Source organism: Muscardinus avellanarius (assembly GCF_963383645.1).
Source record: "Muscardinus avellanarius genome assembly, chromosome: 1".
NCBI lineage: Eukaryota > Metazoa > Chordata > Mammalia > Rodentia > Gliridae > Muscardinus > Muscardinus avellanarius.
In genome coordinates this window covers 151,478,662-151,503,794 of record NC_137786.1, presented here as the reverse complement: position 1 = coordinate 151,503,794, position 25,133 = coordinate 151,478,662, and the positions used below count along the sequence as shown (strand labels likewise).

The 25,133-nt window shown below is 40.9% G+C and overlaps 1 protein-coding gene and 1 pseudogene across 3 annotated transcripts; one reads left to right on the top strand and one right to left on the bottom strand.

Annotated features, from left to right (window-relative positions):
* Positions 1 to 231: 231 nt before the first annotated feature.
* Positions 232 to 22,839, top strand: CFAP300 (cilia and flagella associated protein 300; the record flags this gene model as incomplete). 2 transcript variants are annotated; one of them, XM_080710351.1, is made up of 7 exons in its annotated part: positions 232 to 341; positions 465 to 546; positions 7,094 to 7,169; positions 14,838 to 15,004; positions 17,770 to 17,942; positions 20,742 to 20,808; positions 22,711 to 22,839. In XM_080710351.1, 7 exons carry the CDS (start codon positions 232 to 234, stop codon positions 22,837 to 22,839), a joined length of 804 nt encoding a protein of 267 aa, XP_080566477.1. The 2 variants fall into 2 exon arrangements, with proteins under 2 accessions (XP_080566477.1, XP_080566478.1); XM_080710352.1 differs by lacking the exon at positions 20,742 to 20,808 and having other exon boundaries at positions 17,770 to 17,937.
* Positions 22,840 to 23,781: 942 nt separating this feature from the next.
* Positions 23,782 to 24,743, bottom strand: LOC308264955 (small ribosomal subunit protein eS1-like; annotated as a pseudogene). The gene is made up of 2 exons: positions 24,400 to 24,743; positions 23,782 to 24,211 (listed from the first exon to the last, which is right to left on the bottom strand). The product of its transcript is annotated as a small ribosomal subunit protein eS1-like (transcript).
* Between the last annotated feature and the right edge of the window lie 390 nt (positions 24,744 to 25,133).

Sequence of the window (25,133 nt, the reverse complement as noted above, 5' to 3'; positions counted from 1 at the left end):
AAGTCCCTTCTAAAACCCGGAGGCCGGGCTTTCTCTCCAGCCCGCCCAGCTGCGAGGCGGGAACTTGGGTCTGGACTCTCTGAAGCCCCGCCCCCGCCGCTCAGCCTCGCACCGCCGGTCCCACAGCCACGCCCCCTGGTCGCGTAGCCACGCCCCGGACCGCGCGGCCACGCCCCCGCCGGCCGCCGCGTCTCTATGGAAACGGAGCCCCTCACGCGCCGCCCGGGCACCATGGCGGCGGGGGACCCGGGGGATTTAGGTGGCTACTACTTCAGGTTCCTGCCTCAGCGGACTTTCCCGTCTCTGAGCAGCGCGGAGACCACCGGCCGGCTCCGCCAGTGGTGAGGGCCGCGGAGCCGGGAGAGAAGAGCCCCTCGGCCTCGCGCCGGCCGGCGCGGGAGAGACCCCGGCGGGCGGCCGGGAGCCAGGGCTCCCCCGCGCTCACTCTCTCTCCTCCGCTCCAGGTCCATGCTGGGCAGAATCAAGGCTCAGGCGTTCGGGTTTGACCAGACTTTTCAGCCCTATCGGAAGGATGATTTCGTGATGGTTGGTATGGGGGTTGGAGAACCTGGGGGTCGCTGCTGATGTTTTACGTGGCCCCTCCTGGGCATAGATGCTTGTGAACACTCCGTTCCTTAGTGACGCCGTTTACTTGGAATTTTCGAGTAGTAAAAGGTGCCGATGACATTTTTTTCTCCTGGGGATTGAACCCAGGAGCGTTCTACCTCCAGGCTACACTTCCCGCCCTATTTATTTATTTATTTATTTATTTATTTATTTATTTGGTGGTACTGGGGTTTCTGGAAGCCCTTCTACCTCCGGGCTACACTCCGAGACCTATTTTATATTTTTATTTGGAAACAGGGTCTCCTAAGCCAGCACGGCTGGCTTCGAACCCGCGCGATCCTCCTGTCTCTGCCTCCCAAGTGCGGGGATTACAAGCGTGCGCCACCACGCCCGGCCTCCGCCCTTTTTATTTTTTATATTTATTTTTAGGTATCCTTTTTTAAAAGAACTTTTACAGTTCCCATCACCATAAGTTTATTTTTCATTCAGCCTATCCTTTGCCTAGCTTAAATATTCTGCCTTAGAGAACTTTGCAATTGTGGAAAATTGTTTTTTAATAGGCATACCTCGTTTTTCAAATATTGTTTTCCAGCTTTACCACTAGCTTTGTTTACCAGGCTTAGCTCCAAATTACTTTTGGTTGTTTCTCAAACAAATCCACCCAGCCGGGCATGGTGGTGCACGCTTGTAATCCCAGCATTTGGGAGGCTGAGACCTGAGGATCGCGGTTCGAGGACAGCCTCCGTTACTTAGTGAGATCTTTTGCAACTCAGTGAGATCTTCTTCAAAATAAAGAATAAAAAAATAGGGCTGGGGGTGTACACGCTCGGAGGTAGAATGCCCCTGGGTCCCATCCCCAGATCCGCAAAAAATATATATACATAAATACCCAGAGAACTGGGTTCAGGCTCTAACAACAGTTCCAAATGAGGAGTTTCTCCAAAAAGTTTTATTTATTTATTTATTTATTTATTTATTTATTTATTGTGGGTCTGGGGGTGGAACCCAGGGGCATTCTACCTCCGAGCAACACTCCCAGCTCTACTTTCTATTCTTTATTTTGAAACAGGGTCTCACTTAGTTGCGGAGGGCCTCACTAAGTAGCTGAGGCTGTCTGCGATCTGAGAGCCTCTGGTCTCAGCCTCACGAATGCTGGGATTACAAGCGTGTGCCACCACGCCGGCTCTCCAAAAAGTTTTAAGCAATGGCATAGTGGTTGAAATAATTCTTTAGGAGAGGTGACTACTTTAGGGGGGAGGAGGGTGTGTGTGTGTGTGTGTGTGTTGCTTAAGTGATACTCCCACCTCGGCCTCCGGCAGACTACAGGCTAGAGGTGACTACTGTAAAAGGAGTAAAATTCAGTCCCATTATTTTCAGTCCTTCTTATTTTCACCCTCATTCATTGCTGTTTATGTCCTTTAAGCATTGATTTTATAGTTGGCATAGTTTATTCTCTCAACAAACACTCTGAAAGCCTACCATTTGCTAGGAATTTCCTCAAGTGCTAAGTATACAAGGAAGACCAAGGCAAAAGCACAGCTCTTTTTTTTTTTTTCCCCAGTACTAGGAATAGAACCCAGGGGCATTCTGCCTCTGAGCCACACCCTCAGCCCTATTTTTTATTCTTTATTTTAAAACAGAGTCTCACCAAGTAGCTGAGGCTGGCAGCGAACCTGTATCTTGCTATGTCAGCCTCCCAAATGCTGGGATTACAAGTATGTACCACCACACCTGACGAGAGCACAGCTTTTAAGGTTCTTTTGGGCCCTTGGCAAGACTGTCAATAAATGAAAATTAGATCATTTCATACAGTGATAAAGACAGTGAATATGAGAGACCAGAGAAGGGGGAACATTAGGTCAGATTGTTTCACTGTTCCGGAGACTAGGTTCACAATCCTGAAAGCTGTAGGAGTGGGAGGTTCTTCCTTGCCTCTTCCTCACTTCCGGTGGTCACCAGTAATCTTTGGCATTCTCTGCTTTACAGCTGTACCACCTTAATCTCCATGTCAGTCACATGTCTTTCTAAGGACACCAATCATACTGAATTAAGAGCCCACCCTACTCCATTATAACCACAAAGGTCACTTTCTGAGGTTTCAGGAAGGACATGAATATTGAGAAGATACTGTTCAACCCACAACAGAGAGTAAACTGATTAAATGTCTATTTCTCTTAGATAATGTTTTAATGTCATTATAACATTACTATTAATGACATTTTCTAAACATTCACAGTTTTGTGTGTGTGTGTGTGTGTGTGGTACCAGAGATTCACCCCAGGAGCATTTTACCTCTGAGTTACACCCCAGCCCTATTTTATTTTTTATTTTGAAACAGGATCTCACTCAGATGCAGAAGACCTCACTAAGTAGCTGAGGCTGGCACAAACCTGTGATCCTCCTGTCTAAATCTCCCAAGGATTACAAGTGTGTGCCACCATGCCTGGCATGGTTAGATATTTTATAGTTCTTTTTAATTTTCACTTATACCTGTACTGGCTTTTTACTTAACTTATAAATAAGTAAAAAGATCAGGATTTTAATTCACTGAGTACTGTAAAAATTTAATTTTAAAGCCGGACGTGGTGACACACGCTTGTAATCCCAGCATCTGGGAGGCTGAGACAGGAAGATTGTATTTCACAGACAGCCTCAGCTACTTAGTGAGGCCCTTTGCAACTCAGCGAGACCCTGTTTCAAAATAAAGAATTTTAAAAAGGGTTGGGGGGTGTAGCTCAGAGTAGAATATGCCTGGGTTCCATCCCCAGTACCAAAATAAATAAATAAATAAATAAATAAATAAATAAATAAATAGTAAAATGATTCTTTTAAGCAGGGCATCGGGGCACACTCATGTAATCCTAGTACTTGGAAGATTGAGACAGGAGGATAGCAAGTTCAATGACAGCTTCGACAAGTAGTGAGACTCTCATCAACTTAAGGAGACCCTTTTTCAAAAATAAAAATAAAAAATAGGGCTGGGAGCCGGGCGTGGTGATGCACGCTTGTAATCCCAGCATTCGGGAGGCTGAGACCAGAGGATCGCGGTTCGCGGACAGCCTCAGCTACTTTTAGTGAGGCCCTCTACAACTCAGTGAGACCTGGTTTCAAAATAAAGAATAAAAAATAGGGCAGGGGATGTAGCTCGAATGCCCCTGGGTTCCATCCCCAGACCCGCAAAAAAAAAAAAAAAATAGGGCTGGGGTTGTAGCTCGGAGGTTGTATGTCCCTGGGTTCTATTCCTGGTACCACACAAAAAAAATTTTTGAAAGACTTAAAAGTCATTACTGCTAGCCGGGCGTGGTGGCGCACACGCTTGTAATCCCAGCAGTTGGGAGGCTGAAACTGGAGGATTGCGGTTCGCAGAAGCCTCAGCTACATAGTGAGGCCCTCCGCAACTTAGTGAGACCCTGTTTCAAAATAAAGAATAAAAATAGGGCAGGGTGTGGCCCTGCCTGGCTTTAGATTTTTTTTTTTTTTTTTTTTTTTTTTTGGTGGTACTGGCGATGGAACCCTTCTACCTCCGGGCTATACACTCCCAGACCTATTTTTATATTTTTATTTGGAAACAGGGTCTCTTAAGTCAGCGAGGCTGGCTTCAAACCTGCGCGATCCTCCTGTCTCCGCCTCCCAAGTGTGGGGATTACAAGTGTGCACCACCACGCGCGGTGTAGAATATTTTTAAAAGTTCATTCTGGCCAGGTGTGGTGGCACACGCTTGTAATCTCAATACTTGGGAGGCTGAGACAGGAGGATCGCACAGGTTCAAAGCCAGCCTCAGCTACTTAGTGAGGCTCTCAGCAACTTATTGAGACCCTGTTTACAAATAAATATAAAATAGGTCTGGGAGTATAGCCCAGAGGTAGAAAGCCCCTGAGTTCTATCTCCAGTACCACAAAACAAACAAACAAACAAAAACAAGATCATCTGGTTGCAATTGTGGGGAAATAAATTCAAGGGCTATAAAGAGACCAGTTAGAAGGGAGGTGACTACTAGCATAAGCGTGAACCCAGGAAGAATTGATGTTCACAGAAGTCAAGGTGAGAGGCAGGTGGGAAGTAGACAGGTTCAATATTTAGGGGAAAGGGAAGAAATGAGTTAGAGATAACCCTGGGGTTATTTCATGAAAAACTAGGCAGAATGAAAGTCATATAATCAGCAAGAAAGTTATAAAGAGCCAGGTATAGGAGTGTACACCAGTTATGGGGAGGATGAGGCAGAGGACTGCAAATTCTAGGCTAGCCTAGAAAATTTAGGGAGATGGTCTCAAAAACAAACACATAAACAAATAGGGCTAAGGGTGTAGTTCATTTATAGAGCACCTGCCTTGCATGGAGGGACTATGGGTTCAGTTTTCAGTAACACACACACACACACACACACACACACACACACACACACGACTAGGTATATGAAACAGGGATTATTTGTGAAAATCTATATTAAGCTAAGTAAGACAAGGTTTCCATTCTCATGGGGCTGCAAAGCTTGTTTTTTTGTTTTTTTTTTTTTTTTTGCGGGTCTGGGGATGGAACCCAGGGGCATTTGACCTCTGATCTACACCCCCTGCCCTATTTTTAGTCTTTATTTTGAAACAGGGTCTCACTGAGTTGCAGAGGGCCTCACTAAGTAGCTGAGGCTGTCCGTGAACCGCGATCCTCCGGTTTCATCTCCCAAATGCTGGGATTACAAGCGTGCGCCATCACGCCCAGCTAAAGCTTGGTATTCTATATGCCCAATTTATTTTTAAAAACTGCTTAAAATTATTCCTCAAGAAAAAGCAGCCTTGCCAGGAGTGGTGGCACGTGCCTATAATCCCAGTACTTGGGAGGCTGAGACAGGAGGATCGCAAGTTCAAGGACTGTCTCAGCAAGTAGCGAGAATCTTATCAACCTAGTGAGACCTAATTTCTAAATAAGAAATACAATCTGAGCCAGGTATGGTGGTACACACTTGTAATCCCCGCGCTTGGGAGGCTGAAACAGAAGGATCGCACAGGTTCAAAACCAGCCTTAGCTACTTAGGTTCTCAACAGGTTAGTGAGACTCTGTTTCCAAATAAAGTATAAAATAGGTCTGGGAGTATAGCCCGGAGGTAGAAAAGCCCCTGGGTTCCACCCCCAGTACCACAAAATAAATAAATAAACAAATAAATAAATATAAATACAATCTGGCTGGTGGTGTAGCTCAAAGGTAGAATGCCTCTAGGTTCAATACTTAGTACCACCACACACACACACACACACACACACACACACACACACACACACACACAGCAGTAATGACCAGTAATGACTTTTTGTGTGTGGGGGGGTTCTAGTGATGGAACCACCCAGGGGCATTTGGCCCCATTTTAACTCTCACCCTCATCTAAGCATTGTTCCTCTTACCGTGTTTACACTAAACTTCTTTACTTTCCTAGAGTGGAATGCCCAAACATTTCTCACTTTAGAGCCTTCAAACTTGCTATTTGTTTCACCTTAAAAAATGGCATTTTAACACCAGGCGTGGTGGCACATGCTTGTAATCCCCGAAATTTGGGAGGCAGAGATTGGAAGATCGCGCAGGTTCAAAGCCAGCTTCTCTGGCTTAAGAGACCCTTTTTCCAAATAAAAAGTATAAAATAGGTCTGGGAGTGTAGCCCGGAGGTAGAAGGGTTTCCAGGAACCCCCGTACCACCACCCCCAAAATGGTATTTTAGCCAGGCATGGTGGTACATGCTTGTAATCCCAGCATTCAGGAGGTTGAGATTGAAGGATCGCTACTTAGTGAGGCCCTCAGCTACTTAGTGAGGCCCTCCACAATATGGTGAGACCCTGTTTCAAAGTAAAGAATAAAAAATAGGACAAGGGTTTGAATGCCCCTGGGTTCCATGTCCAGACCTGCAAAGAAAAAAAATAAGGTCTTTCAGCCAGGTGTGGTGGCACATGCTTGTAATCCCAGTACTCCAGAGGCTGAAACAGGAGGATCATAGCTTCCCAACCAGCCTCAGCTACTTAAGTGATGCCCTTCATAACTTAGACCCTGTCTCAATGCAAAGGATTAAAAAATAGGACTGGGGTATATAGCTTGAAGGTAGAATATCTCTGAGCATAATCTCCAGTACTACATAAATAAATAAATAAATAAATAAATAAATAAATAAATAAATAAATAAAATTATCCTTCCTAGTTTAAATTAGATGAGATTGTACTAAAGTTGTTGGGTTTTTTGGGTTTTTTTTTTTTTGGTTTTTTTTTTTTGGTGGTACTGGGGGTGGAACCCAGAGGCTTTCTACGTCTGGGCTATACTCCCAGACCTATTTTGTATTTTATTTGGAAACAGGGTCTCACTAAGTTGCTGAGAGCCTCACTAAGTTGCTGAGGCTGGCTTCAAACCTGTGCAATCCTCCTGTCTCAGCCTCCCAAGCTCAGGGATTACAAGCGTGCACCACCACGCCCGGCTAACTAAAGTTGTTTTAAAGTTTATTTTTATCATTGTCTGTAATGCAGTATCTAAAATGTTCCTCTTCATTTTGTACTTTAGGCTTTTCTCAAAGACCCAAATGTTATTCCAAATTTGCAGATGCTTTCAGATTCCTCTGGACAGTGGATTACATTAGGTAAATAATATTTATTTTCAACTTTTCAGGTGACTATTTTGCTTTTATAATAAAATTTTACCTCAAAAATTTTTATTATTAAGCCAGGCGTGGTGGCGCACGCTTGTAATCCCAGCATTCGGGAGGCTGAGACCTGGAGGATCGCGGTTCGCGGACAGCCTCAGCTACTTAGTAAGGCCCTCTGCAACTCAGTGAGACCCGGTTTCAAAATAAAGAATAAAAAATAGGGCAGGGGGTATAGCCCGGAGGTCAAATGCCCCTGGGTTCCATCCCCAGACCCACAAAAAAAAAAAAAAAAAAAAAATTTCATTATTAAAGTACAAATCGTAACGCCGGATGTGGTGGTGCACCCTTGTGATCCCAGTACTTGGGAGGCTGAAATGGGAGGATCACAGGTTCACAGCTAGCCTCAGCTACTTAGTGAGGCCTTTGCAACTCAGTGAGACCCTGTTTCAAAATAAAGAATTAAAATAGGGCTGGGGGTGTTGCTCGGAGGTAGAATGCCCCTGGTTTCAACCCCCAGTACCTCAAAAAATAATAATAGTAATACAAATTATAAATAATGAGTCAGCCGGGCATAGTGGCGCACGCTTGTAATCCACCATTCAGGAGGCTGAGACCGGAGGATCGCAGTTCGCAGACAGCCTCAGCTACTTAGGCCCTCCGCAACTTAGTGAGACCCTGTTTCAAAATAAAGAATAAAAAATAGGGCAGGGAGTGTAGCTCAGAGGTAGAATGCCCCTGGGTTCTACCCCCAAACTCGCAAAAAGAAAAATAATAATAGTAATGAGTCATCTGTCTGATAACATCCAGATCAAGTCTGACCAGCTGTGCCAGGCCTGCACTGCATCTCTCCCAGGAGTCTATTGACATTGTCCTGGCTTAGCACACAAGAGCAATTTTGCTTTTTTTATTAATTCAGAAAGTACCCATTGTGTACTTTTCATGTGCTTTGCTAAATGAAGGAAAGTTAAGGTAAATAAGAGAAAATCATGCACTGAAGGAACTTGTTGGAATTTTAAAATGCATGTCTTTTTGTTTGTGATAGTTTATTATAGGTTCAACCACTGGAGTAGGAGCATGGTGAGGGGGGTGGCTAATTCTACCAAGAGGGGAAGGATCAGGAAAGATTCTACCGGTCTGGGGATACAAAGGCAACATCTCAATTGTGATGGGGGCATGGGTTTTTAAGAGGAATTAGCTACAAAAGAAATGTGTGTCTGTCTGTCTGTCTTTGATACTAGGAATTGAACTACAGAGCATTCTACCTCTGAGCAATACTCCCACCCCTATTTTATTTTTTATTTTGAAATAGGCTCTCAGTAAGTTGCTGAAGTCCTTCCTAAGTTGCTAAGGCTGACCTCGAATATGTGATCCTCCTGTCTCAGCCTCCCAAGTACTAGGATTAGAGTTGTACACCAACACATCCAGCTTTTTTTTTTTTTTTTTGCGGTACTGGAGGTGGAACCCAGGGGCATTGTACTTTCAAGTCACACCCCTGGTCCTATTTTTTAGTCTTTTTTATTTTGTGAAACAGGGTCTTACCGAGTTGCAAAGGCCATCCATCACTAAGTAGCTGAGGCTGTCTGCAAACCTCAATCCTCAGGTCTCCGCCTCCCATATGCTGGGATTACAAGCATGCGCCATGCCCAGCTCCCAGCTTTTTTTTAATAATAATATTTTAAGTCATGGAGAACTGTCCTAAATTTTCAAAAGGATAACTATTTATAGATAATATTTTCACAATGCACTGAAACTTAGCTAGAAATTATTAGAGAAAAGTATCCAAATACTTTTAATGTTATTTAAATCTTTTAAATAATTATCACATCAAGAAAGAAATCAGTTAATAAAAGACTATTTTGAAAACAAAAACATAAACGATGTGTCTTAAATTTAAGGTTAAGCTCTAAACACTAGAACAAATAAAAGCATCATTCTATTTAGAAGGAGAATCTGGTAATATAGATTTGTGCTTAAGAAAATCCAAATTAATTTTAAATTTGATGTTTTGTTATGGGAGGGGTCTTCTGGTAAATTATCACATTGTATTTTCATGGAATTCTTATAGACAATACCAAAGTAACTTTTCTCAAAGTATTAGTCAAGAGCAAGATTACAAACAGTTCATGTTAGACTTAGCAGGTCAGATTTTATTGCCTTGGCTCAAGACTACTGCAAAATTTATAGAGCAAAAACTGGTACAGCATGATCTTCGGAATACTTAGAAAATTAAACTGAGTATCTGAGCAAATATATTTGCCAACTCAAATTTTTCAAAAGAGAATAATCAGACCCATTGTATAACCGTGACTATAGAACACGTTTGCAATACTTAAGTCAATCCATTTGAGAAAATTAGATTCACTGAAATAAGTGTTCAACCTTCTTCATATTGGTCCATATTTCACAAAATAGCACTGACTTGTTCTAGTTTTTAAATAAGGCATTGCAAGAAGACTTCTAAAATTCCACATGTGCCTGACAGGATCAATTAGAAGTTCTCTGAAAAACAGGGCAGAAGAATAGCACTCCATTTCAGAAGCAGAGTTCTAATAGAGTGCTTATCCTTTTCCATTAGCATGGACTTTTTAGTGTTTTTTTTCCCCCCTCCTTTTACTTTTATTGTTCTTTATCTGAAATACTGGTCATCTTCCCTCTAGTTTTCCTCTGGTGTATTTATAAACCAAAAAGAACTTGCCTTTTTTTTTTTTTTTTTAACCCAGGGGCATTCTACCTCTGAGCCCCGTCCCCAGCCCTATTTTTTTTTCTTTATTTTGAAACAGGGTCTCACACTACCTTTGAACTTAAAATCTTCCTGTCTCAACTCAATACTGGAATTACAAGAGTACACCACCACACCTGGCTTAAGAACCTGTTTTTTATTTATTTTTTATAAATTTTTATTAGTGCATTGTAATCATACATCTCATTGGGGTATAAAACTTGTGGAGATATACATGCACACATCGCCCAATTAGCTCTTACCCATTCCCAAGAACCTGCTTTTTAAAATAAGAGAAAAGAGCCGGGCCTGGCACAAGCTTGTAATCCCAGCATTTGGAAGGCTGAGACCGGAGGATCGTAGGATCGTGGTTCACAGACCGCTCAGCTACTTAGTGAGGCCCTCTGCAACTTAGTGAGACCCTGTTTCAAAATAAAGAATAAAAAATAGGGCTGGGGGTGTAGCTCAGAGGTAGAATGACCCTGGGTTCCATCCCCAGTACAAAAAAAAAAAAAAAGTAATAAAAAGCTTAGGTGTGATGGTGCACGCTTGTAATCTCAGTACTTGGGAGGCTGAGACAGGATTGCAGGTTCATGGTCAGCCTCAATTACTTATTGAGGCCTTCGCAACTTAGACCCTATTTCATAATAAAGAATAAAAGCTGGGCATGTTGGCACACGCTTGTAATCCCAGCATTTGGGAAGCTGAGACAGGAGAATCGTGGTTCAAAGACAGCCTCAGCTACTTCTTACTGAGGCCCTTTGCAATTCAGTGAGACCCTGTTTCTAAATAAAGAACAAAAAGTAGGGCTGGGAAGCCAGGCGTGATGGCGCACGCTTGTAATCCCTGTGCTTGGGAGGCTGAGACAGGAGGATCCCACAGGTTCGAAGCCAACCTCAGCTACTTAGTGAGGCTCTCAACAACTTAGTGAGACCCTGTTTCCAAGTAAAATATTTAAAAAATAAAGGTCTGAGAGTATAGCCCGGGGGTAGAAAGCCTCTGGGTTCCACCCCCAGTACCACAAAAAAAAAAAAAAAATAGGGCTGGGAGTATAGCTCAGAGGTAGAATGCCCCTGGGTTTCATCCCCAGAAGAGAAAAGGAGAGGAGGGAGGGAGGGAAAGAGGAAGAGAGAGAATAGAAGAAAGGAAGGAAGAAAAAAAGGGAGGGATAGAGGGAAAGAAAAGGGCTTGAGGTAAGAATAGGTCTGGGGTGTAGTTCAGAGGTAGAATGCTCCTGAGTTCAACAACCCCAGTACTGCAAAATAAATAAATAAATAAATAAATAAATAAATAAATAAATAAATAAATAAATAAAAAGTTATAAAAAGGCTGGAGAGGTATGTTTAAGGTATGTCCCTGGTTTCAATAAAAAACAAAAACAAAAAAAGGACATGTAGTATATTATAATGCTACTTTTTACAATAAACAGTGCATTCTTAACTTTCTATATGTGGCCGGGCGTGGTGGCGCACACTTGTAATCCCCGCGCTTGGGAGGCAGAGACAGGAGGATCACGCAGGTTCGAAGCCAGCCGCGCGCGCTGGCTTAGGAGACCCTGTTTCCAAAATGAAAATGTAAAAATAGGTCTGGGAGTCTAGCCCGGAGGTAAAAGGGCTTCCAGGAACCCCAGTACCACCAAAAAAAAAAAAAAAAAAAAAAAAAAAAAAAACTTTCTATATGTGGCTACAGTGATGCATTACATATCTTTTTATGTTATATGTGGGGGGTGGGAGTTTGCTGGAAATTGAACCCAGGGACATTCCACCTCTGAGCTACACCCTCAGCCCTATTTTATTTATTTTTTTTCAGGTCTGGGGATGAAACTCAGGGGCATTCGACTTCTGAGCTACACTGCCAGCCCTACTTTTTATTCTTTATTTTGCAACAGAGTCTCACTAAGTTGTAGGGGGCCTCACTAAGTAGCTGAGGCTGTCCGCAAACCTCCATCACCCTCCAGAATGCTGGGATTACAAGCATGAGCTACCACACCCGGCTTTATTTTTTATTTTTTTATTTTTTTTCAGTACTAGGGATGGAACCCAGGGGCATTCTACCTCCAAGCTACACCCCAGCCTATTTTTTATTCTTTATTTTGAAACAGGGTCTCACTGAGTTGCGAAGGACCTAAGTAGCTGAGGCTGTCCACGAACTGCAATCCTCCTGTCTCAGCCTCTCGAATGCTGGGATCTCAAGTGTGCACCACCACATCCGGCTCCCTGTATCTAATTTAGATGATCTTTTGATGAGACTTTGAACTTTAGGCTTTAGAGTTGATGCTTAAATAAAGTTATGGGGCTATTGGAATGGAATTAATGTATTTTGCATGAGAAAAATATGATTTTGGAGGAGTAGGGGTGAAATGCTATTGACTGAGTTTTCCCAAAGTCTTTTTTAAAAGCCTATGACCTCCATGACATCATCTGTCCCCAATTACTTTCCAAAGGTTCCATCTCCAAAACCATCATGTTAGAGGTTAGGGTTTCAACATGTGATTTTTGAGAAGATACAACTCATTCCATAGAAAATACTACTCGCCAGGCGTGGTGGCGCACGCTTGTAATCCCTGCGCTTGGGAAGCTGAGACAGGAGGATCGCGCAGGTTCGAAGCCAGCCTCAGCCACTGAGTGAGGCTCTCGACAACTTAGTGAGACCCTGTTTCCAAATAAAATATAAAATGGGTCTGGGAGTATAGCCCAGAGGTAGAAAGCCTCTGGGTTCCACCCCCAGTACCACAAAAAAAAAAGAAAAGAAAATACTACTTTCATGTCTCAGATTGATTTTAAATTAATTAATTTTTCACAGTCCAAACCCTCCTGCAACTCCCCAAATCAGAGTTGGGGAAGATTTATTAAAATGACAGGTTTTCCAATGTCATTCCCTCATCCTGCAACCACCAGCTAATCTTTTGAAGATGTCAAGCTGTACACTGCTCTTGTCTGTTGTCTTTCAACAGTGCTGAGAAGTACTTTATCATTCCTTGTTGTCTTCTTTTCACTTTATCTAATCCCCAAGAGTATTTTGACTCTGAAAAAAAAAAAAAAGGAGCTTCTCTTAAATGCATAGCTTTTGAAATTACTGAGGCATACCCAGTTCCTGGCTCCAGGCATCCTTCTTGTCTCTCTACTAGCTCAGTTTAGGTTCATAACCTAGAGCAACAGGTCCTAGCATGACTTTAGGTGGACAGCCAAAATAGGAAGTGAAAACACCTGCCAGTATTACTTTTCTTAAACATAAGCTACTTCTGAGGTCCAAGGTCCAGCATGATGTATCTAGGAAGGGGATACACCAAGGACGACTATATCTAGATCTATAAATCTCCTTAGAATTTTGAGCAAAAAAACATCACCATCTCCACATACCTGAGTGAGTGTGTATATAAGTATACATAAAAGAGAGGGAATAATTGGTTGGCTGAGGTAATAGGAACATCTGTTTTAATTATTATGATTTTCTGTAATTTAGTGGGAACTCTACTTACACAAAATCCATTCCTCAAAGATATATTTAGGAAATGCATGAAATAAGGGTGGGGGAGAAATAAAGGTACAGAATACCATTATTTTCAAATTTCTATAAATCTGAGTTTATGATAACTTGACCTGTTTTAAAACTTATTATAATCCCAGTGTTTGGGAGGCTGAGGCAGAAGGATTGCAAGTTCAAAGATAGCCTCAACAATTTTTTTGTTGTGTGTGTGGTACTGGGTTCTGGGGTTGTAACCCAGGGGCATTCTATCTATGAGCTACACCCCAGCCCTATTTTTTATTCTTTATTTTTTGAAACAGGGTCTCACTGAATTGCAAAGGGCCTCACTAAGTAGCTGAGGCTGTCCTCAAACCGTGATCCTCTTGTCAGCCTCCCAAATGCTAGGATTACAAGTATGAGCCACCATGCCCGCCTTCAGCCTCAGCAATTTAGCAAGGCCCTCCACAACTTAATGAGGCCCTGTTTCAAAATAAAAAATAAAATAGGACTGGGGATGGTAGTTTGGAGGTAGAATGCCTCCAAGTTCAATTACCAGAACCAAGAAAAAAAATTATTTTTCCTTGGAAAAATGAGGGTTTTGTTTGTTTTGATTTTGTGGTACTGGGAATTGAACCCAAGGGCATTCTACCTCTTGAGCTATACCCCCAGCCCAATTTTTTTATTCTTTATTTTGAAACAGGGTCTCACTAAGTTCCAAACAGCCTCACTACTTAGCTGAGGCTGGCCATGAATTTGTGATCCTCCTGTCTCAGCCTTCCAAATCCTGGGATTACAAATGCACATCACCACACATGGCTCAGTAAACTTTTTTTTATAAGTAGAAGGCAAAAGCCTGATGTGGTGATGCATGCTTGTAATCTCAGTACTTGGGAGGCTGAGACAGGAGGATTGCGGGTTCAAGTACAGCCTCAGCAAGTAGTGAGACTTGCATCAACCCAGAGAGACCCTGTTTTCAAATAAAAATAAAAATAGGGCTGGGAGTGAATCATAGAGGGAGAATGCCCCTGGGTTCATTCCCTAGTGCCATGCACATATACACACAAAATAAGTAGAAGGCATATATTTTAAAATAGTAATAGAAAAATAGCATAGTAAATATATAAACCAGAACATAATTATTTATTGGTATCATCAAGCATATACCATATGTAAATATATATGATGTACTTTTATACACTTGGCGATGCAGTAGGTTTTCTTTACACCAACATCACCACAAACGCGTGTACTATGATGTTACAGACAGCTACAACATCACTAGGCAATAGGAAATTTTCAGCTCCATTATAATCTTATGGAACCATCATCGTGTATACCACCATCGTGTATGACATCTTTATGCAGTGTTTGAATGTATATCAAAATGTATGTGATATTTGTTCTTAGAATCTCTGCATTATTATTTATTTTAGAAATGACAATGCTAAGTTAATTTGTTTTCAAATATCTTATTTCAGGGACTGAAGTGAAAAAAATTGAAGCTATAAATGTTCCATGTACAGAGCTTTCGATGTCATTTTTTCATCGGTTATATGATCAAGATATTGTGCGAGAAAATGGACATATTGTTAAGTGCTTAGATTCTTTTTGTGATCCATTTGTAATTTCTGATGAGTTAAGAAAAGTAAGTACAGAATTTTTAAGTTTCACAGTGGAATTTTTATTTCAGGAAATACCTAAAGCTCTTAAATTACCTCTTGTTAGTAATTATAACCAGTAATAATCATTACATTGATAAAATTCTTTTTGGATAGTACTTTTACCATCAACTCAGTTATTTATATATTTCATAAGTTCTCGACTGAATGCTACAGACAACTGTTCTGAGGAGCTCTCCTGTGAGTTGTGTAGTGTTTCTCAGCATCTCTACCCATCAGTAATCTTGATAGTACAGAGGCAGAGAAACTTTGGTCTACTTAATTAATGAATTTTTTTTCTTCAATATGGGACTCTTGACATATCAAATGAAATAAAAAATGTTCCCTGAATATAATTTTTTTTGCCTCATTGCCAAGATAAAGCCATTTGATTAGCTAAGTTAAATTTTGTTTTTAAGCCTGGTGTGGTGGCACACACTTGTAATCCCAGTACTTAGGAGGTTGAGACAAGAAGATCACAAATTTGTAGCCAGCCTCAGATTCTTAGTGGAGCCTTCTGCAACTTAGTGAGACCCTGTTTCAAGATTTTAAAAATAGGGCTGGATGCGTAGCTCAGAGGTAGAATGCCCTTGAGTTTAGTCCCCAGTACTGAAAAAAAATACAAATTTTGGCTGGGTATGGTGGTGGCACACACTAGTAATCCCAGCATTTGGGAGGCCGAGACTGAAGGACTGAGGTTTGAACTTTTTAATGGAGGATCTGTTTTTCAACAGAGTACTTGGCAAAACTGCCTGCTGCCTGTCGTATTTATCGCCAGTAGTAGCAAACACCTTTAATCATGAAATGCTGGGACTCAGGGTTTTTCTGCTAATTGCCTTTATATTTTGCTCTTGTGTTCTTTACCACTTGGTGAAAACAAGGAGGGTTTTTAACTTGGTTACTTTCTGGTTGAAAAAAAAAAATAACTTGCAGCTTTAGTCTGAACTAAAAAGCCTACCCCCATTGTTCAGCAACTGATTCTATTGGCACATTGTAACATATGGACTGATAAGAACCCCCTTCCTGACTACAGCCCAGAAGACTGACTTGTTACCTGACTCATACCTGCTATTTAAGGGCAGCACAGCCGGGAAGCTGTATATAAATGAGGAGAACAATGAGAGAATGTTTAACATTCATTCTAAAACTGTATTTTTTTGGTACTGGGGATTGAACCCAGAGGCATTCTACCTCCAAGCTATACCCCCAGTCAAATTTTTTTTATATCTTATTTGGAAACAGGGTCTCACTAGGTTGCTGAGAGTCTCGCTAAACTGCCAAGGCTGGCTTTGAAGCCATGATCCTCTTGTCTCAGCCTCCCAAGTACTGGGATTACAAGCATGTACCATAATGCCCAGCTCCAAGAATTTTTAAATTATCGTGTGTGTGTGTGTGTGTGTCTGTGTGTCTATGTGTGTGTGTGTGTATTACTAGGGATTGAACCCAGGGCATTCTGCCTCCAAGCTATACTTCCAGCCCTATTTTTTAATTTTATTTTTTATTTTGAAACAGGGTCTTAGCTGGGCATGTGGCACATGCTTGTAATCCCTGCACTTGGAAGGCTGAGACAGGAGGATCTCACAGGTTCGAAGCCAGCCTCCGCTACTAAGTGAGGCTCTCAGCAACTTAATGAGACCCTGTTTCCAAATAAAGTATAAAAAAATAGGTCTGAGAGTATAGCCTGGAGGTAGAAAAGCCCCTGGGTTCCACCCCCAGTACCACAAAAAAAAAAAAAACAGAGTCTTGCTATGTTGCTGAGGGCCTCGCTAAATTGCTGAGGCTGTCGTGGAACCTGAAATCTTTCTGTTTTAACCTTCCAAGTACTAGGATTACAGGTGTGTGCCACCATGCCCGGCTTCGTATTCTTTTAAAAAGTAGGCTGGGTATTATAAACAATTTAATAAAATAACCCTATGTTCTATGTTGTAGTTTACATTCTTCACCTTGTTACAACTTATTTTTGTCATCTACAATTTGCCTCTGAATCAGACCTAATCAAACTGTTTTCTGAAAGGAGTGGAAAGGTCTCAGTATATCAAGAGTTAATGTACATGAGTAGTATGTAAAAGGTGGTCAGGAAAAGGAGAGGCAGACATGAGGCTTCAGCACCTGAGAAGTTCCAATGGTGTACCTGTGGAGGTAAAGGAAGTAGTGGTCCAAACACTGCAGTCTCAGCTACTCAGGACACTCAGGCCAGAGAATCCCTTGAACCCACGAGTTCAAGACGAGCCCAGGCAGCATAGCAAGACCTCATCTCAAAAAAACAGTTCAAGATGCTAGACCTTACAAAATGACCATTTTTGCTTAGCCTCTGAATAGAAACAAAGATAAGAGAGGGCCATGATGAAATGGAGACATTTCCCCATTTATTTATGCCCTAATTTATTTCCAAATAAGATTTGAAGTGACTTAACACCAAAAATATGGTAGCACTAAAATAATTACAAGTGATATAAATAAAAATAAAGGAAGACAGTGTTTTAAATTTTGATTTATCCCTTTCATTGAATATTAGTATCTAGTGATAAAATGGAGGCAAAATAAATGTAAATCACAAATTATTTTCTCTAGTTGCCTCAAGGCTGTTAAGTCTAAGAAAGGCAAAGGGTATAGCTCAGGGAAGACCTGGGTTTGATCCACAGCACCACAAAGTAAATAAGCCTAAGATTATTTTTGCTATGTAAATTGAGACTTGTAAATACTAAAAAAAAATTATAACCCTGAGTTTTATTAAGATGAATTTTTATTTTAGGTTTTGCTAGTGGAAGATTCAGAAAAATATGAAGTATTCAGCCAACTAGATAGAGAAGAGTTCCTGTTTTGCCTTTTTAAACATCTTTGCCTTGGTGGATCCCTGTGTCAGTATGAAGATGTCCTCAATCCATACCTGGAAACAACAAAACTTATCTATAAGGATCTGGTGAGGTAATGTTGCTAGGTCACAATATATAAATCTCTAGTAAAAAAAAAGCAAATTAGCCGGGCGTGGTGGCACACGCTTGTAATCCCCGCGCTTGGGAGGCGGAGACAGGAGGATCGCGCAGGTTCGAAGCCAGCCGTGCTGGTGTAAGAGACCCTGTTTCAAAAATATAAAATAGGTCTGGGAGTGTAGCCCGGAGGAAGAAGGGCTTCCAGGAACCCTAGTACCACCACCAAAAAAAAAAAAAAAAAAAGAGCAAATTATTTGTTTAACCATGGTGGAAGCCAGGCATGGCGATGCATGCCTATAGTCTAGTCCCAGCTACCTGGAAGGTTGAAACAGAAGGATCACTTGAGTCCAGGAGTGTGAGGACAGTCTGTGCAACGAAGTAAGACCTCGTATCATAAAAAGAAAGAAAGAAAAATAATTAACCATGATGGGATTATCCAGCATCTCAGTGTGGTTTTATTAACCACCAGAGTGTATAAAAATCGTGCTACCTTCTTGTTTCCTCATTCTTATTCAAACCAGTCTTTTTTTTTTTTTTTTTTTTTTTTTTAGAACTAGGGGTTGAACCCAGGGGTAGTCTACCTCTGTGCTACACTCCCAGCCCTATTTTTTATTTTTAATTTTGAAACAAAAATCTCAGTTGCGGAGGGCCTCACTAAGTGGCTGAGGCTGGCCACAAACCTTCGATCCTCCTGTTTCAGCCTCCCAAGTACTAGGATTACAAGTGTGCACAACCAGGCCTGGCTCAGACTGGTACTTCTGAATTATTACTTATACTCAATTCCTTAATTCTCATATCCACCCCATGTGTCATGTAACTATATTAAATGGCATGATTTCTTTTACTTCTCATGTGGTTTTAAAAGTAGAAAAAGCTTTTTATGATTTGCTTGAAATAAGAAAGTTGCATCAATACATAAAGATTATTGGGAGAGATATGTCAGAAACAATTTCAGAAAAAGTGTGCACATACCTACATCACACATATGTTGTCCTAATCATTTGTAGCTCATATAGAACTTGCTAGACCACTTCTGGCACTCGTGAAGATACTCCTCAGTATATCCTCAACTATACTGCTGCCACTACCACCCCAGTGCCATATACCTCGTCAGTCACAGGAACTTGTGGAATTCCTCACTACCATGTGCTGTAGAAAAGCATGTTCTGTTAGAGATACTTGAAATAGAATTAACATTAGAGCCTAAACATTGCAGAAACTGCTTTTTTTCCCATCATTAATTTCCCTGGATTCTTTTTTTTTTTTTTTTTTTTTTTTCAGTTCTGGGGATAGACCCAGACCCATAGGCATTCTACCTCCAAACTACACTCCCAGCCCTATTTCTATATTCTTTATTTTGAAACAGGGTCTCACTAAGTTGCAGAGGGCCTCATTAAGTAACTGAGTCTGTCCACAAACCTGCGATCTTCCTATCTCAGCCTCCCAAGTATTGAGATTACAAGGGTGCACCACCATGCCTGGCTCAGTCATACTTTTTTCTTAGCACCCAAGAAATGTAGAAGAGAATTCCAGATAAGAATTTAGAAAAAGCAGCCGAGTGTGGTGATGCATGTTTGTAATCCCAGTATTTGGGAGTCTGAGACAGGAGGATCTCAAGTTCAAGGGTAGCCTCAGCAACTTGGGGAGGCCCTTAGCAACTTAGTGAGACCCTGTTTCAAAATAAAATATAAAATGCTGGGGTGTGGCTCAGAGGAAAGGCACCTCTGGGTTAAATCCCTGGTACAAAAATAAAAAATAAAAAATATGACTGAGGGATGAGTAATGACCCCTCATAAAATGAGCAGCCAAAATCCATGACATTTTACAGGAAGAAAAGAAATTGTAAAGTGGGGCATGTGGTGCACACTTGTAATCCCAGTACATGGGAAGCTGAGGCAGGAGGATCACTGGTTGGAGGAAAGCCTCAACTACTTAGTGAGGCTCTTTGCAATTTAGTGAGACCTTGTTTCAAAAAAAAAATAGGGCTGGGGTGACTATGGGAGATAGAATGCCCCTGCCACCAAAAAAAAAAAAAAAAAAAAAAAGAAAGAAAGAAAAGAAAAGAAAAAAGCAATTGTATCTTTGGGATGATTTAATCAGTCAACCAGCAAGTATCAATATTGTACATAGAATTTTGCCAGGCTCTAAAGAGTTTGCAAGAGGAGTATCAAACAGTTCTTGGCCTTAAGTAAATTACAGTCAACTAACATAATAGTAAAGGAATTGTTTAAATTCTTTAAAATTACTTATATAACAAAACATTCAGCTATTTATAGAAAACTGTGTATAGCTCTTTATACTGTAATTAGTATCTCAGAAGTTCAAAAGAGAGCTGGGCGTGGTGGCGCACGCTTGTAATCCCAGTAGTTGGGAGGCTGAGACAGGAGGATCGCACAGGTTCGAAGCCAGCCTCAGCTACTTTGAGGCTCTCAGCAACTTAGTGAGTCCCTGTTTCCAAATAAAATATAAAATAGGTCTGGGAGTATAACCCAGAGGTAGAAAAGCCCTGGGTTCTACCAATGTACCACAAAAAAAAAAAAAAAAGTTAAAAAGAGGAAGATTTCCTCGTGGGTATCAGCAGTCAGGGAAGTCTTGATGGAATGAATTCCATAGGGACCAACCAAAAGGAAAACAGTCTTTTCTCACTGTAGAGGAGGTAAATTGAAACTGTCATTCTGGAGACTAGAAAAGAGATCAGCCCAATTGTAGCAGTAGTTTTCTTTGAGATCCATTAAATATTTCTCACTAGCCTTGTTATAGATTTTTAATGCTTTTTTGTCTTGTTTGTGTTTAGTGTTCGAAAGCATCCTCAAACCAAAAAAATACAAATTACCTCTTCTATCTTTAAAGTTACAGCTTATGTAAGTATTGAGGGGAAATTTGCAAATAAATAATTACTTGTTGCCAGGCATGGTGGCACACACTTGTAATCCCAGTACCTGGGAGACTGAGACAGAAGAATCACAGGTTCAATGGAGTGTGGTGGCACATGGTTGTAATCCCAGCATTTGGGAGGCTGAGATAGGAGGATCATGGTTCACAGATAGCCTCAGCTACTTAGTGAGGCCCTTTGCAACTCAGTGAGACCCTGTTTCAAAATGAAAAATAAAATCAAAATAAAGAATAAAAAATAGAGGTGGGCATGGTGGCACATGCTTAAAATCCCAGCACTTAGGAGGCTGAGACAGGAAGATCATGCAGGTTCGAAGGTTCAAAGCCAGCCTCAACTACTTAGTGAGACTCTCAGCAACTTAGTGAGACCCTGTTTTCAAACAAAATGCAAAATACGTCTGGGAGTATAGCTCAGAGGAAGAAAAACCCCTGGGTTCCACCCCCAGTACCACAAAAAAAAAAAGAATAAAAAATAGGGCTGGGGGTATAGCTCAGCGGTGGAATTCTCCTGGGTTCCATCCTCAGTACTGCAAAAAGAAAAGAAAAGAAAAGGAAAGAAAGAGAAGAAGAAAGAAAGAAAGAAAGAAAGAAAGAAAGAAAGAAAGAAAGAAAGAAAGGATCACAGGTTCAAAGCTAGCCTTGGTAAGGAACTAGGAAGGCTCTCAAAAACCTAATGAAATCCTGTTTTCGAATAAAGAAATAAAATTGGTCTGGAGGTGTAGCTTGGAGTTAGAAAGCCTCTGGGTTCAATCCCTTGTACAATCAATCAATCAATCAATATATTTGTTATTAATAGTTTTTACAATTGGAGCTAACAATTAATATACTGTTATAACTAGGAGAAAAGATGATAATGTTTTGCTAAAAGTTAATAGGGCTGGGTGTGGTTGAGACCCTGTTTCAAAATAAAGAATAAAAAAGTTGGGCTGGGGGTATAGCTTGGACATAGAATGACCCTAGGTTTCATCCCTAGTACCGCAAAAAAAAAAAAAAAGAATAAAATAGGGCTGGGGGCATAGTTCAGAGGGAGAATACCCCTGGATTCCACCCCCAGTACCGAAGGAAGGAAGGAAGGAAGGAAGGAAGGAAGGAAGGAAGGAAGGAAGGAAGGAAGGAAGGAAGGAAGGAAGGAGAGAAAGAAAGAAAGAGAGAAAGAGAGAAAGAAAGCTAACTGGGGGTATAGCTCAGAAATATTCAGAATACTCCAGTACACCCAAAAAATAAATATTCGTTGACTGTCAACTAACTTGCTGTCAAAAATTTTATTCTTTTTTCATGATTTTTTTTTTTTTTGCAGTACTGGAGATGGAATCAAGGGGCATTCTACCTTCAAGCTACACCTCCAGCCCTATTTTTTATTCTTTATTTTGAAACAGGGTCTCACTTAGTTGCAAAGGACCTCACTAAGTAGCTGAGACTGTCCACAAACTGCGATCCTCCTGTCTCAGGCTCCCAAATGCTAGGATTACAAGCATGTGCCACCAAGCCCAGCTCTGTTCATGATGGTTTTTTAGTTTGTTTTTGTTGGGGTTTTTTGTGTTTTTTTGTTTGTTTGTTTGTTTGTTTGTTTTTTGCAAGTCTGGGGATAGAACCCAGAGGCATTTGACCTCCAACGTACACCCCCTGCCCAATTTTTTTACTCTTTATTTTGAAACAGGGTCTCACTGAGTTGCAGAGGGCCTCACTAAGTAGCTGAGGCTGTCCGCGAACCGTGATCCTCTAATCTCAGCCTCCCAAATTCTGGGATTACAAATGTGCACCACCACACCCGGCTGTTCATGATGTTTTGACAGAAAGATGTAATAGTTATATATGTTGATTATCATTTAAATTTAGTTTTATACTAAATACTTCACGTTTATCTTTTTCAGGATTCTGCTGGTATGTGCTACCCTTCAACAAAAAATCATGAACAGACATTTTCTTACTTTGTTGTGGATCCCATCAGGCGCCACGTTAATGTTTTATACCATTGTTATGGTGTAGGGGAAATGTCTTAATGTTTTTTCAAATTATTTGTCTGTATTTTAATTTATTACTTTTCTTTTTGAATACTAATATGTAGATAGATACTTTACAGATTATTTCAAGTAAAATGTAAAGAGCCTACTTATAGCAAACACCAAGATGCCTTTTGGATTTATCTAGCATATTCACAAAGGAATTCCTAATACAATCTATATAAAAACAGTTGTGGGATTATTACAGAAAGTTAGAAGAAACTCAACATCTATTTCATGGTATTAATAGTCAAGTAAGCCCAGTGTGGTGGCACATGCTTGTAATCCTAGGATTCAGGAGGCTGAGCCAGGAGGATCGCAGTTTGAGGCCAGCCTCAGCTACTTATTGAAGCTTTTTGCAACTCAATGAGACCCTGTTTCAAAATAAAGAACAAAAAATAGGACTGGAGGTGTAGTTCAGAGGTAGAATGCCCCTGGGTTCCAACCCCAAGTACTGCAAAAAAAAAAAAAAAAAATCAAAGTCAATTGAATTCTCAATTTTTCATGTATTATATTTTAGAAGCTAATTAAGTCTGGATTAGAAATGTTGAAGAAAACTAAACAGCTCGACCACCATTTATTAATGTGAATTGTTAGATGTTTTGAGTTTCATTTAATTACAGTTTTGGTTTCATAAGGTTTACATCTCTAAGTTATGAAAATGTTAGCAATTTTTTTTGCTTCATTTGTTCCAGTTTAAATCCTCAGTTCAAAAAATGTTCTAAAAATTGTAAATTCTCTTATCACACAATAAATTAAAACTGCTAATGTAAACAGAAATGTGTCCTGATGGTATTATTAAATTGACAAAAAAAATGAAAAGCAGGTTGTCTTGGTACTGTTTTTCACATTTCATTCATGGAATGAATGTATAACCTGGATTTTCTTTTTTTTTTTCCACAAATAGGACCTTTTATTTGTCACTATTAAAAATCTGGACTTTTAAACAGATTCTTGGACTGGTGGTTCATATCCATCAGCTCACTCGACTTTAGCGCCTGTCTCATCCCCAGTAGCTTTTCCAGAACTGCTACCTTCACCATGAAGCTCCATGAGTTTTCCCAGTTCAAACTTGGGTTTCTTTAGCATTTTTACTTTTCTAACGAAAACATCATGAAGAGGATAAATAGGCTGGCAAGCTTTCTCTATGTTCTTCCCAGTGCTATCTGGAATCAGTTATTGACTACTTCTTTTAAGTCATTTGTCTGCACCTCCCGGGTCATGATTTCCATCATCTTCTTCCAGATTTGGCAGACCTGTTGGTGCTGAGCGTAAGAGGTCTTCCGTGTTTGATTGTTGCATTGTTTAGTAAAACCAACACAAAAGAGATGCAGCAAATAACCATCGGTAGAGCCGGGCGTGGTGGCGCACGCTTGTAATCCCCGCGCTTCGGAGGCTGAAACAGGAGGATCGCACAGGTTCAAAGCCATCCTGAGCTGGCTTAAGAGGCCCTGTTTCCAAATAAAAAATTAAAATAAAACAGGTGTCTGGGAGTGTAGCCCAGAGGTAGAAGGCCTCTGGGTTCCATCCCCAGTACCACCAAAAATAAAATAAAGTAACCATCTGTAGTCTTAACATCAACATGAGCTTCAATCATCATAGCCTGCCATTTTCTGACCATGGAACACATCTTGTCCTGTGTAAGATCCATGCCATGGAAGTTAGTCAGGCAGTTTTTACCCTGAACGTCCTCAGTGATTAGCTTGAATTTCCTAAATGCAACCTCATCATTCTGCAGATCAGCAAGGCTCACTTCAAACGCCCGACCCTTGATGCCATCAGATGCAATTTTAGTTCCTTGAGACTAGTGTTTTCCCAGTATTTCTTATATTGAACATGGCTGGGGCTTTCACATCATACCAGTCTTTCTTAGAAAATTGATCAACCACTTTCTTCTTGCCACCTTTTTTTTTTTTGGTGTAGTACTAAGGGTGGAATCCAGAGGCTTTCTACCTCCAGGCTATACTCCCAGACCTATTTTATATTTGATTTGGAAACAGGGTCTCACTAAGTTGCTGAGAGCCTCACTCAGTAGCTGAGGCTGGCTTCAAACCTGTGCAATCCTCCTGTCTCAGCCTCCCAAGCGCAGGGATTACAAGCGTGCGCCACCACACCTGGCTCCTTGCCCGCCTTTAATAAGGCACTTGTTCTTGCTGACCGCCATGGTGCCACTGGGAGAGCCAAAAGGCTGGATTTTCTTTAATGAGAAAAGTGATTGGCATCTCATATTTGATGGTGAGGTAGGATAGAAGAAATAAAAGAAATAGATAAAAAGGAAATATAAAAGGAAGGGT